This window comes from Scyliorhinus torazame, chromosome 1 (genome assembly GCF_047496885.1).
Source record: "Scyliorhinus torazame isolate Kashiwa2021f chromosome 1, sScyTor2.1, whole genome shotgun sequence".
Classification (NCBI taxonomy): Eukaryota; Metazoa; Chordata; class Chondrichthyes; order Carcharhiniformes; family Scyliorhinidae; genus Scyliorhinus; species Scyliorhinus torazame.
This window is the reverse complement of record NC_092707.1, coordinates 325,078,803-325,098,292: the sequence shown is the minus strand read 5'-3', so window position 1 is coordinate 325,098,292 and position 19,490 is coordinate 325,078,803. Positions and strand designations below refer to the sequence as shown.

The following is a 19,490-nucleotide window of genomic DNA, read 5'->3' as shown; positions in this document are numbered from 1 at the left end:
TTGTTTCAAAGAGGCTGGGCGAATCGTGGTCGGGGTCTCTGGGCCTGTAGTGCCTGGGGCCTGGTTTGTGGGATCTGCGTTCGGGTCTCTCAGGGGCTTCAGTAGTGCTGTCGCTGTCGCTAGCAGCCGAATCAAGCGTCAGGGTGAAATTTGATTCTGGGGGCGTGGTCAAGGTCGTGTCTGTGGACGTGCTGCTGGGGAAGGGGGAGCTCGGGTTGTCAGTGGGCGGGTCCTCATTGTCTGCCATCGCCAATGAGAGGCGGTGCGAGTGGCTGCACTGCGTTCCATAAACCTTAAGCTGATTTACATGGAACCATCCTGATTTTCCATTTGGATACGCAATTTTATAAACTGAGGGGCTTACTTTGTCCACAATTGAATAGGGTCCTGCAAATTTAGGGGAGAGGAATGAGCTAGGGTTGTATAAGATGATCATTACTTGCTGTCCGACTGCACATTCCGTTGGGTGTACTGTTTTATCAAAGCAGGCCTTACTCTGCTTTCGTTTAGCACCTAGTCGAACAGCTGCAGCGAGCTGTGCTGTTTTAATATTCTCTACTATGTGCTGGACTGCTTTCTCGTGGGTCAGGGCGGTGACTGCGGGGCTGGCCAAATCAAGTCTGAATAAGTATTCGTTACCCTTCATGGGTCGTCCGGTCATGAGGGTACGGGGGGTATATCCTGTTGAGCTCGACACTGTGTTCCTAATAACCATCAGTGCGAATGTGAGCACTGTGTCCCATGTTGTGTTGTGCTGCTGCAGCATTTTTCTAAGCATGGCCTTTAGTGTCCGATTCATGCACTCCACAATGCCGCTGGACTGCGGGTGATAGGCAATGTGGAACATTTGTTCAATCCCAAATATCGTCATCACTTTTCATGACCCTTCCAGTAAAGTGGGAACCTTGGTCCGACTCAATACTATGGGGGAGTCCACATCTCATAAAAATTTGCTCTGTTAAGATCTTCGTCGTGGACTTGGCTGTGTTTGTTCTCGAGGGGAACGCTTCGACCCATTTCGTAAATGTGTCTATCACCACTAACACATACTTGTATCCATTTCTGCAGGGGGGGAGGGGACCAATATAATCCAATTGAAGGTTTGTCCACGGGCCATTTACAGGGCCAGTGTGTCGTAGCTGGGCTTTTTTCGCGTACCTATCTGGGTTGTTTTGTGCACAAATTGAGCCGTTTTTGACGTAATGAGATACGTCGGTTTTCAAATCAGGCCACCAGCAGAGGGGTCTGAGGTGGGCAAGGGTGGATTCAATCCCTTGGTGTCCATGTCCGTCATGGAACTTACAAATTATCTCATTCCTGTCCTGGGTGGGGACTACATAAATTCCATCTTTTAAAACGATTCCCTTATGGACCGCCAAGAATTCCTAAACTTTTCATAGGGAGCTGGGAAATTCCCTTTTAAAATGTCTTTTAACGCTTTGTCTTCTTTCTGTGCCTGGGCTAGGTCTTGGATGTTGGTCTGTGAGACCTGAACTGCGTGTACTTGGGCACTCTCGGGGGGTTGCCAAAAGTGGCCATGTCGTGAGCCTCCCTTCGCTAGGGCGTCAGCTTTCACATTACCGGGTGGCGGAGTCTGCACGTTCTCCCCGTGTCTGCGTGGGTTTCCTCCGGGTGCTCCAGTTTCCTCCCACATGTCCCGAAGGACGTGCAGTGTTAGGTGGATTGGCTGTGATCAATTGTCCTTCGTGGGACACCCCTGGGTGGGGTTACGGGGATAGGTTGGGAGGTGTGGGCTTGGGTCGGGTGCTTTTTCCAAGGGCCGGTGCAGACTTGATGGGCCGAATGGCCTCCATCCGCACTGTAAATTCGATGAAATCTATGAAATCTATGAACGATGGTGACTTCTTACTTTGACAATGCCATATTTCCTGCCTTTAGCTGTCTAAAGGATAGGCTTGAGCAGTGGGGCTGATGGTAGAGGTTTTCGGCGGCGGAAATCAATCCTCTCGATTCCCACAGAGGTAGGAATTCCATTAGGCTGTTGCAGACGTACAAACTGTCCGAATATATGTCTGCAGGGGTCGGGAATGAATCGGGGTGCTGGACAATATAAGCAATGGCCGCTAACTCGGCTGCCTGCAAACCTAAGCAACATTAAACCTATCTCTTCTAAAGCGCGTCCCTGCACGCCCTGTACATAAATACCACAGCCTGTTATTCTTTTCCCTCAAGGACTGTGGAGGAGCCATCTACGTAAATTCTCAGTGCTTTGTCTGTGGGCTGGGGTCCGATACCTGTCTTTCTTGGTACCGACTTGGGAACAAAGGGGCCTGTGCTGTACATTGGGGCTATGATCTCGCACTGATGTGGGGTTCCTGCATAATGCAAATTATCGGCCAGAAACGTGTGCATTTTTGTCTGTTTTACAGTGATGTTGCGTCCCTGTAGGAGTAGGGTCCATCGCGCTGCTCAAATTTGGCTTACTGTGCCGTCTTTTAGTCTGCCGTCCAATAAAAGCTGTGTCGGGATGTGCTTGGTTAAAATGGTTACTGGGTTGAGTCCGGTTATGTACGAGAAGTACTGTACCGCCCAGAAAACTGCTAACAGGTGCCTTTCGCAGGCTGAAAATCCTTGTTCGTCCGGATCTAAGACTCGTGAGGCATAGGCTACGGGTCCTAGACGATCGTGCCTTTCCTGCAGGAGTACAGCCGAAAGAGTTCGGTCTGTGGTCGCTACCTCTTTCGCGTATTGGGAGTGGGGATGTGGAGCTTGCAAAGCGGGGCTGTGCTCAGGGCGCATTTCAATTCATCCACGGCATCCGCGTGGAAGCCATTTCCATGGGGCCTGTTTCTTTAGTAGCTCGGAAAGTGGGGCTGCTTTTGTGGCGAATCAGTCTATATGGTTTCGACAATATCCAACCAGTCCTAAAAATGACCGGAGTGCTGTAACATTTTGGGGCAAGGGCAAATTTACAATGGAATCAATGCGTTTGAGTTCTATTTCACGCTTCCCATGCGAGATGACCGTACCTAAAAATGTGACTTTTTCCTGAAGGATTTGGGCTTTGTTGGGGTTAATTTTGCATCCAATCGTTGTAAGGAGTTCTAATAATTCAGAAAGAAGCGAGATGTGCTCTTCCTTGGTGTTAGTCTGCAGGAGCAAGTTGTCCACATACTGAACAAGGCTTTCAGGGCGGGAAAATTTAGATAATCCGTTTGCCAATTGTCTGTGAAAAACGGAGGGGGAGTTGTGGAAGCCTTGTGGAAGGCACGTCCACGTGTACTGCTGTCCCTGGAAGGTAAACGCAAATTTATACTGGCATGCTTTGTCCGGTGGTATGGACCAAAAGCCATTACTGATATCTAATACCGAAAAAAAATTTGACTGGAGTCCCTGTCTCAACATGGTCTTGGGACTTGTGGCAACGGTGGGGGCTGCTAGGGGAGTCACTTTGTTTAATTCTCTGTAGTCGATGGTCAGTCGCCATGATCCTTCGGGTTTTCTTACTGGCCAAATCGGGGCATTATTTGTCGATGCAATGGGTCAAATCATGCCTTGTTTCAATAAACTTTGAATTACCTTGGCTATCTCTCCCTCAGCTTGCTGGGGGAAGCCGTACTGTTTCTGGGGCTTGGGATCGGGACCTGTAATGTTGACTACCCCTGGGATTTTGCCGCAGTTGTGCTTGTGTTAGGCAAATGCTGTTTTATGTCTTTTCAAGACCTCTCTAACCGCTTTGTCTGTGGTAATGGTTTGTGGATCAAACCAGTACTCTCCTACTGAGCTGATTCTATGGGCATAATCTCCTACTGTGAGCATGGCGGGGCCCGCGCTGCTCTAGCCATTTTCCATATGCATCAGTTGACTGGGTCGAGTGGAAGGTTGTGTGCGCTCATGAAATCGATGCCTAGGGTGTGTTCTGCTGCCTGGGGCATTCCTACTAAAACATCCGAATGTTTTGTCCTAATATTACCGAGCTGTACGTCCATAAGGGCTGTGATGTGTCCCTGCTGGAGGTGACCTGTAAAGCCACTAAGGGTAATGGTATCCGTAGTGGGCCATATCTCCTTCTAGTACATGGTGGAGGAGTTTAATGAGGTTCGGGACCCTCCTGTGTCCCAAAGGAACTCCACGGGGTGTCCCAGGACTGTGCCTGCAACTACCGGTCTTACGGACTTATCCCAGATGGTATCGCAGACCCAAGTTGGGGAGCCCGAACACCGTCAATTGGTGCCACTCATGGCCAAATTATCTGGTCAGGCATTAACACTGTGAATGGGTCAGGTATTGTTTCTGGGGGGGCGTTTGGGTGCTGATTCCTTTGCTGCTTCAGGGGGCTTAACATGCTCGGGCGTAATGTCCTTGCTGTCCACAATTATAGTATTCCTGTGTCTTGGGGTGCTGCGCTGTTCCTCTGCCTTCATTTACCCATGCGGAGTCTTGGTGTGCCCTTACTGGATTCATTGTGGCGTCTACTCTTTCATGCTCTGTCTTTTTCTGTACAGATTGTTCCCAAGCTCTGGACAATCATTTCAGAACCCACACTTCATTGTGTGCTGGGTCTGAGGGGTCATAACTGGCGCATGCCTTCTGTCCTGCCTCTGTGGCATGGGATACCAACGTGCGGGTCCATTTGGCCGTATTATCTGCTGATAAATGGGCGCAGGCTAACTCACCAATTACAGCAGTAAAATGGATCCAAAGGCATCCAGCAAACGCTGTTGGATGCTCTCCGTTTTTCTGCCTGTACCGGTTGAGTCCGTCTACCGGATCTCCTCTGTTAAATCCAATGGTGTTTAAAATGGCCATTTTCATTTCTTGGAGGCTACCTCCTCCTACATTTTGTGGGTCGGGAAGGATGAACTAACTGAGGGATCTAAGCACATAACTATGTCTAAACCATACATCAGGGTTTGTTGTTTCACTAACTCGAAAAAGTGATGTGGGTCCGATGTGGGGTGGAAAGTATCTTCTCGCGGGCATCCCGTAACTGGGTGATCGATAATGGGGTGGTGTACACCAAATCGGGTTGGCCTTCCGTGGTAACCCTGCGCTGTGTGGTAATGGGGTTCATTGGGTTGGGTGCTGCCTGTGCAGTCGGTGGTGCGGGTGCTTTTCTTTTCGGGACCTGGGGGGGCTCTATTTTGAACCTCGGTCTCGCTTACATACCGTTGGGCCGTTCCATTGAGTTCCTGCAAATCGGGGCCGTCTTCCTGGTCTAGCTGTGGGCCAAAGGTTTCTCTAAACCCATTTTGAACTGATAGCAGGGATTGCAACCTTGCAATTTGCTGCCTGCATTTGGCATGGTCCACCGAACTCTGTCTCTGTTCCGTGGTGAAACTGTGGCGTGCTCAGGGCTGCTTTTAGGTCATCGCACTGCTTCTTTAACTGCTGTACCTGATTCTCTGTCTCTTCTCTTACCATTACAGCACGTTGTGTGTCCTGGTAGACCTTATCATCTTGGATTTGGAAGCTGCTAAGGTGGGCGAGACAGGATTGATGTGCCCTCTTGACATCATCCATTTCCTTGTCCTTCGCCGCTAACTGCTCCCGGAGCTGTACATTTAATATCTCGCTTTCACTTAAATCTCCCTCTCTACTTTTCTCCTTCTCCTCTAGCTGCTTGCAGGCTGTCTTCACGACCTCCTCTGTGCCTCGCAATTGTGCCAGACAGGACACAATTGCCATCGGCTTACAAACCTTAGTCAAACTCTTTTTATGGATCTCAGTCAGGCTGTCCCACCAAGTCTTTCCTATGCTGCCAGGACCTGTCTCTTAATTCGCGCAAAACTCAGACCATAGGGGCCATCCTTTCCCCTTTGGGTATTTCCTGAACTCTTCTTCCCATATGGGGCACTGTTCTGATCTCTTGGTTGCTGCGACCTCGGGCTCTTGTGGATTCATAAAGAATTCCATTGCCTTCACGGCCATCCCGACAAATACTTCTGTCTCTACCGGAAATTTGGAACAAGGCGGAATAAAGTGGTGGTGCAAACACGGGTACGGCTCAAGCTATTTTCCGGTTTACGCAACTTCCGAAAGTTTCACCCAACTAAATCTATCGCGTTTACCTTATATCCCTTTGTTAGTATGTATGCAAATTACACACTTCCGAATTCTGGAGGTTTGATCGATACTGGTTTCGCTTGTGGTTTCTTTTACTTTGCCAATTTGGATTCTAATTCAAACGTTTTGTGGGTTCTCTCGGAGTGACACGGTCACTTCTGGGTTGAGTCCCATCAGATGTCGCCAATAACTGTTGCGAGTTTCTTTTACTCTGTCTTTTCTGTGGCTCTGTTCCAATTATGGCAATCAGTGAGTTTGCCCTTCCTTTTATGTCATCTATGTCCGAATGCGTGGAGTCGCCAGGTATCAAATGATACCACCACAAGCTTCAACTGGCTATTGATCAAAGAGCCAAACACCAGTTAGTAAGTTCAAGCCCAAGGGTACTTTATTTACACACAATTAGTCATGCAACATAAACACAACTAGTTAACTACACCTGTCAACTAAGACAACCTGTACTTAACTTCGGGCACCTGGCTTAGGTCAGAAAACAGTGGCCGCTGTTCAATTCTGGATCTCTCGGGTTCGAAGGAGTAACTGCTGCTCAGCTGGGCTCATCTGTCTGGTAGTGGGCATTGAACATGGACTTGCTTCTGATGTTGCTGCAATTGGCGATGGCCGTGACCGGGGTACCAAGGCCAAGAGAGAGCGCCAAGAGAGAGCAAACATATGGAAAACTCTTCTTCTTATACTCGGGGGGTTTTCGCACTCTTTTGGGCGGTCCTTCGATGTGGGCCTTACTAATTGGGTGATCCCTGATCACTCCGTTCGATTCCTTAGCCAATAAGTGGGCGGGGATCTGGATGGCTGGGCTTGTCCCAAGCAGTCCTGACCCCGTTGTTTGCGTTTCCCTTGAACAGGGAGTGGTGCTGAAATGTCTGCGACTGTCCCGGTCACTCGAGTACCAGTCCTTTGTTTTGGTGAAGACGGGCCATCAAATGTTAATCGGCCCCATTAAAATGCTAATTGGACGGAGTTTCGATACCGTCTGGACTTTTTGCTGACAAACATGCATTTCAGGCTCTGAGCCTGCCTGAGTCTTGGCTTGTCCATTTTACATGCCAGGCTTTGCGAGTTTCTATGTACCTAGTTGGAAGTGGCTATCCCAGATGGCTACAAATAAATTTTAAAAAGACCATTACCATTTCAGTAAATGGATGGAATTTGAACCGTAATTAAACACATACATTGATAGACACAGTGGCTAATTCAGCAATATTATCAGAATCATCTATGAGATTGAATTCCACTAATTAATTCAACCTGAATCAATTAGTTGGTTTTAGTCCTGTATAAGTGATTATTTCTTTAGATTTTACTGCTTAAGAGATTTTACTGTTGAAGAGTTTAAAAGATTCTAATGTATTTTCAAATTACCCACACTTAAATTGATTAATAATTTTCAAGTCATCAGTCATTAAAATATCTAAGTGGAGGTCACGCCTACATTTTACAGTCCTTAGTCATTAAGCACAGACTAGCCATAGCTCACTACTTGAATTGAACTACAGCAGACAAGGTCATGAACATAAAATGAGTACTAACCTGGAAGGATCAATGAGTTTGTAAATTATTCCTTGTGAGGCATATGCACTTGGAAAGGAAGTAGCCAAGAAGTATAACTCCCCTGAAGAGATTGTAAAATATTGTTCAGGAAGTAAGATTAGTTATTGATTGATCTATAATAGAGGAATTTTGTAGCTTTGTATTCATAAAGGGATACATTTATCTTGCACCAAATTCATATCAATACATTCATTAATCTTTAGGTGCCAATACCTACATCACTGTGCTGAACGTTCAGTAAGTCAGGATTATTTAACTGCTCTGCAATTCACATGTATTATTTTGCGAATTTTCTGAAAGTCATACAATTATTTCCACTATTTGCCTAATGTAGTGTTCGAAAATCGGTAGAGAATTACCTGCCTGATTACCAAGACAACAAATGACCTCATAATAAATAGTATTAGCCAACTAAACTCAAATTGAATTTCCCTTTCATCAATTGGATTTTATTTGAGGAAGCGGAAACTTCTGATAGTTTCAATGCGTTGATTTTGAAGTCCATTCCTTGGGTTTAAGTAATTTGCATGTACCGAATCCTCAGCACCCTGAGTACTTTGCAGATTTCTTGTGTGAAAGTTAAATTAGGTTGAGTCCATATACTTAAAAAATATTTTAAGATATGAAATACTCAAAAACTCACAGTTCGGATTTTCTTAAACCTACAAATCCTATGCATTATGACTTATCTGGAATCTGACCCAGTTGAGAATTTGACAATCTGCTCATTATCTCTGGGTGCATTGATATTAACATGTAGTAGGATCACATTAGAGACTGGTAGCACTGCAAAATTCCTGGGCAAAGTTTCCACTTTTCAATAATAATAAGTAAAGAAAACAGCTAAATAAAGTTATTATTCTGAAGAGTAAAAACAGCACCACAAAAGTTAATTTTTTATTGTGTTGTGCACAGAATTCAGATTCTCTTACTAGATCCTCAAGGTGTAGTCAGTGGATCAACCCACCTAATGACTTTGGGATCAAGCGTGATTAATGGAGTCCTAATGCGGACTTCCGGTTGCGGCTATGCAGAGCTAAGTTGCACGTTTGGTAGCTCTCGCTTGGAACGGACTTTTGGGGTCTTTTCAGGGCCCCCAACGGTATTTTTTCGACATTTCCCGGTGTGGGAAGAAGACTGCAACATTTCCCCGACAGTGTATGGCTTGGACCAGGAGCGGGGCACCAAAAGGTGGTGGTGAAGCCAAAGAAAGTGCGAGGGAAGAAGAGCAAGGTGGCGGCGGGCGGGGGCCAGGCAGCGTGGATGCAGTGGGCGCAGGAGCAGCAAGAGGTCATTCAGCGCTGCTTCAGGGAGCTCAAAGCGGACCTGCTGGAGCCGATGAACGCCTCAATTGATAAACTGCTGGAGACCCAGACGGCCCAGGGGGTGGCGATCCGCGAGGTCCGACAAAAGATCTCAGATAACGAGGACGAGATCTTGGGCCTAGCGGTAAAGGTGGAGGCGCACGAGGCGTCCACAAGAAATGGCAGGAACGGTTCGAGGAGGTGGAGAATCGGTCGAGGCTGAAGAATCTGCGGATCCCGGGCCTCCCGGAGGGGCTGGAAGGGTCGGGCGTGGGGGCCTATGTGGTCACCATGTTAAACTCGCTAATGGGAGCGGGGTGCTTCCAGGGGCCCCTGGAGCTGGAAGGGGCCCATAGAGTGCTGGCGAGGAGGCCCAATGCTAACGAGCCGCAGCGGGCAGTGCTGGTGCGGTTTCATCGGTTCGCTGATTTGGAGAGCATACTCAGGTGGGCCAAGAAAGAGAGGAGCAGCAGGTGGGAGAATGCGGAGGTTCGAATATATCAGGACTGGAGTGCGGAGGTGGCGAGAGAGGGCAAGGTACAACCGGGCGAAGGCGGTGCTGCACAGGAAGGGGGTGATGTTTGACATGCTGCAGCTGGCGCGTCTGTTGGTCACCGACAAGGACCGACCCCTGGGGGAGGCATGGGCCTTTGTTCAGGCCGAGAAGCTGGACACAAACTGAGGGGTGGGACGGGGGGGAGGGGGGTGGGGGGTCGGGCGTGGGGATGGTCGGGGATTGCTGTTGTTGTGTTACATTTTGAGGGGGGGGTTCTTTGTTCTTGTTTGTTTTAGGTTCGGTATGGGTGCGGCACTGTTTTGGTTGAGCCTGTCTGGTGGGCTCTCGGAGTAGGGGGTGGATGACCGGTAGGGGGGGGTGGGGCCCCGTGGGGGAGGGGGAGGCCCGAGTCGGGGGTGAGGTGACTGGGCCTGTAAAAGGAGCTGCGCCAGAGGAGGCAGGGCCGGTCAGGTGGAAAGCGCGGGCTTTTTCCCGTGCTGAAGGCTGGAGGGGGTGGGGCCAGGGTGGGGAAGCGTGGTTTTTTCCCGCGCTTGAGATGGAAGGGGGAGGCGGAGAGCCTGCTGGTGGGTAATGGAGGGGGAGGGGAAGTCCCACAATGGGAGGAGTCGAACGAGAGGCAGAAGTGGCAGTGGTCAGCAGGAGTCAGCTGACCTGTGGGAGTGCAATGGGGGGAGCAATGCAGCCAGGAGGGGTCCTAGCTGGGGGTGGGGGTGGGGGGGGGGGAAACCGGGTTGCTGCTGGTATGATCAAGAGGGAGCTGGAGCGAGTAGTGAGGGTTGGGACGGGGGGAACGGGCCGGGCGTGGGGTGCGAGCGCGTGGCTGGCCGAGGAGGGGCTATGGCTAGTCGGCGGGGGAGGGGGGGGCGGGTAGCCCCCTGATCAGGCTGATAACCTGGAATGTAAGGGGACTGAACGGGCCCGTTCAGCGGGCCCGCGTGTTCACTCACCTGAAGGGACTGAAGGCGGATGTGGTCATGCTCCAGGAGACACACCTGAAGGTGGCAGACCAGGTAATGTTGAGGAAGGGGTGGGTAGGTCAGGTGTTTCATTCGGGGCTGGATGGCAAAAATCGGAGGGTGGCGATCTTGGTGGGAAAGAGGGTGTCGTTCGAGGCGTCAAGCATTGTGGCAGATACGTAATGGTAAGTGGTAAGCTGCAAGGGGAGAGTGTGGTGCTGGTCAACGTGTACGCCCCGAACTGGGACGCTGCGGGTTTTATGCGCCGTATGTTGGGTCAGATCCCGGGCTTGGAAGTGGGGGGCCTGATAATGGTGGGGGACTTTAACACGGTGTTGGATCCGGCAATGGACCGCACCAGGTCTAGGATGGGTAGGAGGCCGGTGGCGGCTAAAGTGCTGAGGGGGTTTATGGACCAGATGGGAGGGGTGGACCTTTGGAGTTTTGCAAGGCCTGGGGCTAGGGAATTTTCATTCTTCCAGCACGTTCATAAGGCCTATTCCCGGATCGACTTTTTTGTTATGAGCAGGGCGCTGATTGCGAGAGTAGAGGATACCGAGTACTCGGCGATAGCCATTTCAGATCACGCCCCGCATGGGGCAGACCTAGAGCTGGGGGAGGAGAGGGACCAGCGCCCGTTGTGGCGCTAGGAGGTGGGGCTGTTGGCGGACGAGGAGGTGAGCGAGCGGGTCCGAGGGAGCATAGAGAGATACCTGGAGGCCAACGATAACGGGATGTCCGAGTGGGGATGGTCTGGGAGGCGCTGAAGGTTGTGGTTAGGGGAGACCTGATCTCCATTAGGGCCCACAAGGAGAGGAGAGAGCAGAGGAAGAGGGAGAAACTGGTGGGGGAGATGATGAGGGTAGACAGAAGGTACGCGGAGTTGCCTGAGGAGGGACTGTTGAGGGAGAGGCATAGCTTCCAGGCCGAATTCGACCTGTTGACCACCAGGAAGGCGGAGGCGCAGTGGAGGAAGGCCCATGGGGCGATTTATGAATATGGGGAAAAGGCAAGTCGGATGCTGGCGCATCAGCTTCGGAAGTGGGACGCAGCTAGGGAGATTGGGGGAGTTAAGTATTGGGGAGGGAGTGTGGTGCGGAGTGGGGTTGGCATCAATGGGGTCTTCAGGGACTTTTATGAGGAACGGTATCGGTCCGAGCCCCCACTGGAGGAGGGAGGGATGGGACGCTTTCTGGACCAACTGAGGTTCCCGAAGGTGGAGGAGGGACTGGTGGCGGGATTAGGGGCCCCGATTGGGCTGGAGGAGCTGACCAAAGGGATAGGGAGCATGCAGGCGGGGAAGGCACCAGGGCCGGACTGTTTCCCGGTTGAATTCTACAAAATATATGTGGACCTGTTGGGCCCCGTTGCTGGTTAGGATCTTCAATGAGGCAAGGGAGGGGGGGGCTTTACCCCCGACGATATCCCGGGCACTGATCTCCTTGATCCTGAAGCGGAACAAGGATCCCCTGCAGTGTGGGTCTTACAGGCCGATTTCGTTGTTAAATGTAGATGCCAAGGTGCTGGCAAAGGTCTTAGTCACGAGAATTGAGGATTGGGTGCTGCAGGTTATCCACAAAGACCAGACGTGGTTCCTGAAGGGGAGGCAGTTGAACACGAATGTGCGGAGGCTCCTCAACGTTATTATGATGCCGGCGAGGGAGGGAGAGGTTGAGACAGTGGTGGCGATGGACGCTGAGAAGGCCTTCGATAGGGTAGAGTGGGGGTACGTGTGGGAGGTGCTGAAGAGGTTCGAGTTTGGGGAGGGGTTCGTGAGGTGGGTTAGACTGTTGTCCGAGGTCCCGATGGCGAGTGTGGCTACGAACAAGAGGAGGTCTGAGTACGTTTGGTTGCATCGAGGGACGAGGCAGGGGTGTCCCCTGTCCCCCCTGCTCTTCGCACTGGTGATTGAACCTCTGGCTATGGCACTGAGGGAGTCGAGGAACTGGAGGGGGCTTGTGCGGGATGGGGAGGAACATAGGGTGTCGCTCTATGCGGACGACTTGCTGCTATATGTGGCGGACCCGGTGGGGGGAATGCCGGAGGTAATGAGGATCCTCAGGGAGTTCGGGGATTTCTCAGGATACAAGCTCAACATGGGGAAGAGCGAGTTGTTCGTGGTTCACCCAGGGGACCAGGAAAGGGGGATTGGCGAGCTCCCACTAAAAAGGGCGGAGAGGAGCTTCAGGTATTTGGGGGTCCAGGTGACCAGGAGCTGGGGGGCCCTGCATAGACTTAATTTCACGAGGCTGGTGGAGCAAATGGAGGAGGAGTTTAAGAGGTGGGACACGTTGCCGTTGTCCCTGGCGGTAGGTGCAGTCAGTCAAGATGACGGTGCTCCCAAGGTTTTTGTTCCTGTTCCAGTGCCTCCCCATTCTTATCCCGAAGGCCTTCTTTAGGTGGGTTAACAAGAGCATAACAGGGTTTGTGTGGGCGCGAGGGACTCCGAGGGTGAGAAGGGTGTTCCTGGAGCGGAGTAGGGATGGGGGGGGCTGGCGCTGCCCAACCTCTGTGGGTACTACTGGGCCACCAATGCGGCGATGGTGCGCAAGTGGGTGATGGTGGGGGAGGGGGCTGCATGGAAGAGGCTGGAGACGGCGTCTTGTGTGGGTACGGGTCTGGAGACGCTGGCAACGGCGCCGCTGCCGCTCCCTCCAATGAGGTATACCACGAGCCCGGTGGTGGCGGCTACCCTCAAAATTTGGGGGCAATAGAGGCGGCACAGGGGGGAAATGGGGGCCTCGGTGTGGACCCCAATACGGGGGAACCACTGGTTTGTCCCAGGGAGAATAGATGGAGGGTTTTCAGGGTGGCACAGGGCAGGGATAAGAAGGTTGGGGGACCTGTTTGTGAACGGGAAGTTCGTGAGCCTGGGTGAGCTGGAGGAGAAGTACGGGCTCCCCCCGGGGAACACCTTCAGGTACTTACAGGTAAGGGCGTTAGCCAGGCGGCAAGTGGTGGAATTCCCACTGCTGCTGCCACGCACGGTAAAGGACAGGGTGCTCTCGGGGTTGTGGGTTGGAGAGGGGAAGATCTCGGCAACATACCAGGTGATGCAGGAGGAGGAGGAGGCCTCAGTGGAGGAGCTGAAAGGTAAGTGGGAGGAGGAGTTGGGGGAGGAGATCGAGGAGGGGATGTGGGCAGATGCCCTGGGAGGGTTAACTCTTCCTCTTCGTGCATGAGGCTCAGCCTCATACAGTTTAAGGTGCTGCACAGGGCACACATGACCGGGACAAGGAAGAGCCGGTTTTTTGGGGGTGAGGACAGGTGTGTTAGGTGCTCAGGGAGCCCAGCAAACCACACCCCTATGTTCTGGGCATGCCCAGCGCTGGAGGAATATTGGAAGGGCGTAGCGAGGACAGTGTCGAGGGTGGTAGGATCCAGGGTCTTTACTGGGGGATCTGAGGGGGTGTATATATTTGCTATATTTGCTATGTGTTTCGGGGTGTTAATTTATTATTTATGTATAGAGGGGAGTGGGGCACGGGGTTGTTTTGTTTTGTTTTGTATTTAATTCTATTGGGTTTCTTTTACATTTTGTTGTTGATATTTTGTGAAAACTTTAATTTAAAAAAATTCTTTTTTTTAAATGGAGTCCTAATGCCCTGGCTATACTTTAGAGCAGGATATACTGCTAATATCCTCCACATTCGATTGTCGATTTCGGCGGGAGTGGAGCTGGCTGGTTAGTCAGTTTCAGCGGGAGCTGTGCGGAAGTGGCTGCTGGGAGGTAAGGCTGTCCTTTAAAAACACTTGTCTTTGCAGGGGCAGGCCAGTCGATTTCGGCAGGAGAACAGCTGGTGAGTCAGTTTCAGCGGGAGCAGTGCGGAAGTGGCTGCTGGGAGGTAAGTCTGTCCTTTAAAAACACTTGTCTTTGCAGGGGCAGGCCAGTCGATTTCGGCGGAGGAACAGCTGGTGAGTCAGTTTCAGCGGGAGCTGTGCGGAAGTGGCTGCTGGGAGGTAAGGCTGTCCTTTAGTCGACCCGCGGACTTCTGGGAAGACCCTCACCAATAAATTCTGGTGGAGAGGAAACCCGAGACACTACACGTGTAGTGTCTCCCACCCGCCCTCCTCCTCTAACCTAATAATAAAACCCTTTGGTGTGAGGTAAGTACCATATTTTATTATTATTAATTTTTTTTTAATAAAAAATTTAATTTAGTTGTTAGCCAGATCTTGGTAGAAAGTTAGAGGGATGGCAGGGAAGGGAGTGCAATGTTCCTCCTGCAGGATGTTTGAGGTGAGGGATGCAGTTAGTGTCCCTGTTGATTTTACCTGCAGGAAGTGCTGCCATCTCCAGCTCCTCCAAGACCGAGTTAGGGAACTGGAGCTGGAGTTGGAAGAACTTTGGATCATTCGAGAGGCAGAGGGGGTCATAGATAGCAGCTTCAGGGAATTAGTTACACCAAAGATTGGAGATAGGTGGGTAACTGTAAGAGGGACTGGGAAAAAGCAGTCAGTGCAGGGATCCCCTGCGGTCGTTCCCCTGAGAAACAAGTATACCGCTTTGGATACTTGTGGGGGGGGGGGGACTTACCAGGGGTAAGTCATGGGGTACGGGCCTCTGGCACAGAGTCTGTCCCTGTTGCTCAGAAGGGAAGGGGGGAGAGGAGCAGAGCATTAGTAATTGGGGACTCTATAGTCAGGGGCACAGATAGGAGATTTTGTGGGAGCGTGAGAGACTCACGTTTGGTATGTTGCCTCCCAGGTGCAAGGGTACGTGATGTCTCGGATCGTGTTTTCCGGGTCCTTAGGGGGAGGGGGAGCAGCCCCAAGTCGTGGTCCACATTGGCACTAACGACATAGGTAGGAAAGGGGACAAGGATGTCAGGCAGGCTTTCAGGGAGCTAGGATGGAAGCTCAGAACAAGAACAAACTGAGTTGTTATCTCTGGGTTGTTGCCCGTGCCACGTGATAGTGAGATGAGGAATAGGGAGAGAGAGCATTTAAACACGTGGCTACAGGGATGGTGCAGGCGGGAGAGATTCAGATTTCTGGATAACTGGGGCTCTTTCTGGGGAAGGTGGGACCTCTACAGACAGGATGGTCTACATCTGAACCTGAGGGGCACAAATATCCTGGGGGGGAGATTTGTTAGTGCTCTTTGGGGGGTTTAAACTAATGCAGCAGGGGCATGGGAACCTGGATTGTAGTTTTAGGGTACGGGAGAATGAGAGTATAGAGGTCAGGAGCACAGATTTGACGTCGCAGGAGGGGGCCAGTGTTCAGGTAGGTGGTTTGAAGTGTGTCTATTTAAATGCCAGGAGCATACGAAACAAGGTAGGGGAACTGGCAGCATGGGTTGGTACCTGGGACTTCGATGTTGTGGCCATTTCGGAGACATGGATAGAGCAGGGACAGGAATGGATGTTGCAGGTTCCGGGGTTTAGGTATTTTAGTAAGCTCCGAGAAGGAGGAAAAAGAGGGGGAGGTGTGGCGCTGCTAGTCAAGAGCAGTATTACGGTGGTGGAGAGGATGCTAGATGGGGACTCTTCTTCCGAGGTAGTATGGGCTGAAGTTAGAAACAGGAAAGGAGAGTGTCATGATATTCAAACACACAATTCATGATGGACACACTAACAGGCAAATCAGAGTACACAACACCACAACCAATCACAGACAAGAACACCAACCACATAAAAAGCACGAGCACGACACCTGGAGGTCAGTAGGTCTGGGGAGAAGGAAACAAGAAAGAGCTGTTGAAACACCACAAGCAGGGAGCCCCCCACGTGCAGAGTGCAAAGACCAAGTTGTAAATAGTGAGTTTAAATAAAGAAGCGTTGTACCATATGCAACTGTGTTGGCTCTTCTGTGTGTCAGAACACCCAACACCACATGGTACAGGAGTGGATCGATACCTGCCTACCAACCTGCCATTCTGGACATGGACCACACCGGCAAACCGCAGCCGATGCAAGTCACGGGGAACCTAGGCACCAACTGGAAGCTCTACAGGCAGCGATTTGACCTGTACATCCGTGCCACCGAAAAACAGAATGTCTCGGATGATTCGAAGATTGCAATGCTCCTCTTCTACGCAGGCCCCCACCCAAACGATGTCTTTAATTCACTGGTGTTCGAGGAAGGCGAAAACCAGGCCAAATATGACACGGTCATCCTCAAAATGGACCAGCACTTTCAAACTGAAGTAAACGAAACTTTCGAAAGATACATCTTTCAGCAACGCCTGCAAGGTAAGGAGGAGCTTTTTCAACCCTTTTTGACGCACCTCCGGATTCTAGCGCAGTCCTGCGGTTACGGCACCACCACAGAGTCCATGATCAGGGACCAGATTGTTTTTGGCGTTGCCTCTAGTGGCCTACGCCAGCAGCTTCTTAAAATAAAGAGCCTCACCTTAGCGTCTGCTGTGGAAGCCTGTGTCCTCCATGAAAATGCTGCCTGCCGTTTTGCCCGATTTCAGGCGTCCGAGTTGGCACGGAGGGGGTCCCCAGCCGTCGAATCGGCAAGCCAGGCCGCCCACGACGTTGAACGCATCCAGGCCGTCGATTTCTTCCCGCCCCACGGCCCGGACGACAGCGGCCGCTTCCCGCGCTTTTCGCGGTCTCCCGCGCAGGTGCGCGCCAAGAATAACGGCCACAACGAGGGACGCACTGCGCAGGCGCGCCCACCGCAAGATCGCACTGCGCATGCGCAGTGGCGCAACGAACGTCGTGACGTCATGACGTGCAGCAAGTGTGGAGGTCTACACTTAAAAGGGCAATGTCCTGCAAAATACCGACAGTGCAACAGATGTGCCATGATAGGCCACTACGCAGCCCGCTGTCGTGCGGCCCAACCCATGGATCCGGCGCATCCTCGACAACCTCGCACACGAGTCAGGACCGTCCAGCCCACGCATCACGACTTCCAGTTAAGTGATGCAGATGACCAGGATGACTTCCGAGTTGCCGTCATTGATGTCAACAAGGTCAATGCCATCAATCCAGACGATGAGTGGTGTGCCACCCTGACGGTCAACCGATCGCGCGTCGCCTTCCGTCTGGACACCGGCGCATCCGCCAACCTGATTGCTTACTCTGCAGTCCAGGCCATGAAGGTCAAACCACCCATCACACCATCCCGGCTTAAGATGGTTGACTATAACGGGAACGTTATCCCGTCCGTAGGATCTTGCCAGCTACAGGTGACTCACAAGAGGTACACGGCCACACTCCCCTTCGAAGTTGTGGGCTCATCAAAGGACTCGTTACTGGGCGCACAAGCGTGTAAGGTCCTTCACCTGGTACAGCGCATCATGTCTCTCTCTCCAGATGAGATATCCGACTTCCCGGATGCTGAGTTCCACGCGAATCTCCATTCCCTCCTCGCTCACAACCAGGAGGTTTTTGAAGGCATGGGGACATTGCCACACACGTACAAGATTCGACTCAGACCGGACGCCATCCCTGTCGTTCACGCACCTCGCAGGGTTCCTGCGCCTCTCAAAGACCGCCTCAAGGCACAACTGCAGATTCTTCAGGACCAAGGGGTCCTATCCAAGGTCACGGAGCCCACGCCATGGGTCAGCTCCATGGTCTGTGTAAAGAAGCCCTCTGGCGAGCTCCGTATATGTATAGATCCAAAAGATCTGAACAACAACATCATGCGGGAACACTATCCCATCCCGAAACGAGAAGACCTCACCAGCGAGATGGCGCGAGCCAACATATTCACTAAATTGGATGCGTCCAAAGGATTCTGGCAGATCAAACTGGACCCGGCCAGCCGAAGACTATGCACATTCAACACCCCTTTTGGCAGATTCTGCTACAACCGGATGCCATTCGGCATCATTTCGGCATCTGAAGTATTCCACCGCATTATGGAGCAGATGATGGAAGGCATCGAAGGGGTACGTGTATATGTGGACGATATCATCATTTGGTCCACCACTCCGCAGGAACACATGCATCGTCTCCGACGTGTCTTCACCCGCATACGGCAAAATGGCCTGCGTCTCAACCGTGCGAAGTGTGCTTTCGGCCAGACGGAGCTGAAATTCCTCGGGGACCACATCTCAAGGTCCGGGGTCCGTCCCGATGCAGACAAGGTTAGCGCCATCACAGCCATGCCACGACCGGCTGACAAGAAGGCTGTCTTAAGATTCCTGGGCATGGTCAACTTCCTTGGGAAGTTCATTCCCAACCTGGCTTCTCATACAACAAACATGCGCCATCTCGTAAAAAAATCGACGGAATTCAACTGGCACCAGTCGCATCAGCGGGAATGGGAGGAGCTCAAGCACAAACTGGTCACGGCACCAGTGCTGGCCTTCTTTGACACGACTCGCCCTACAAAGATCTCAACAGACGCCAGCCAATCTGGTATTGGAGCGGTACTCCTGCAAAAAGACAGCACGTCATCATGGGCCCCGGTTGCGTATGCCTCACGAGCCATGACCCCTACCGAACAGCGCTACGCGCAAATCGAAAAAGAATGCCTGGGCTTGTTAACTGGACTGGACAAGTTCCACGACTATGTGTATGGCCTGCCACGATTCACGGTCGAAACTGACCACCGCCCCCTGGTCAACATCATTAACAAAGACCTGAACGACATGACTCCTCGCCTCCAGCGCATCTTACTTAAACTCAGGAGGTACGATTTTGAACTGATCTACACTCCGGGGAAGGAACTCATAGTGGCGGACACTCTTTCCCGAGCAGTGAGCACACCACCAGATGCGGAGGGGTTCGTGCGTCAAATTGAGGCACACGTGACTCTGACAGCAGCAAATATGCCAGCTGATGATCCTTGTCTGGCCCACATACGCGCAGAGACGGCGACTGACCCTCTGCTGCAGCGAGTGATGCGCCACATGACGGAAGGGTGGCTAAAAGGGCAGTGCCCCCAGTTTTATAATGTGCGAGATGATCTCACCAATATAGACGGGGTCCTTATGAAATCGCATAGGATCGTCATTCCACACAGTGTGCGCCAGATGATTCTTCGTCAACTACACGAAGGCCACTTGGGCGTCGAAAAATGCAGACGAAGGGCCCGGGAGGCGGTATATTGGCCGGGTATTAATGAAGACATAGCCAACATGGTGCTCAACTGCACAACCTGTCAGAGGTTTCAGCCAGCGCAACCTCCGGAAACACTTCTACCACA

The 19,490-nt window shown here is 51.7% G+C and overlaps 1 protein-coding gene across 3 annotated transcripts in view; it reads right to left on the bottom strand.

Moving 5' to 3' along the window:
* hhipl2 (HHIP-like 2) overlaps positions 1-19,490 on the bottom strand; it is a 98,837-nt gene that overhangs the window by 16,632 nt on the left and 62,715 nt on the right. For all 3 annotated transcript variants that reach the window (XM_072508284.1, XM_072508304.1, XM_072508293.1), the window contains one exon: positions 7,576-7,657. In XM_072508284.1, the coding sequence (XP_072364385.1) occupies positions 7,576-7,657 (82 nt within the window). The remainder of the gene's footprint in view (positions 1-7,575; positions 7,658-19,490) is intronic.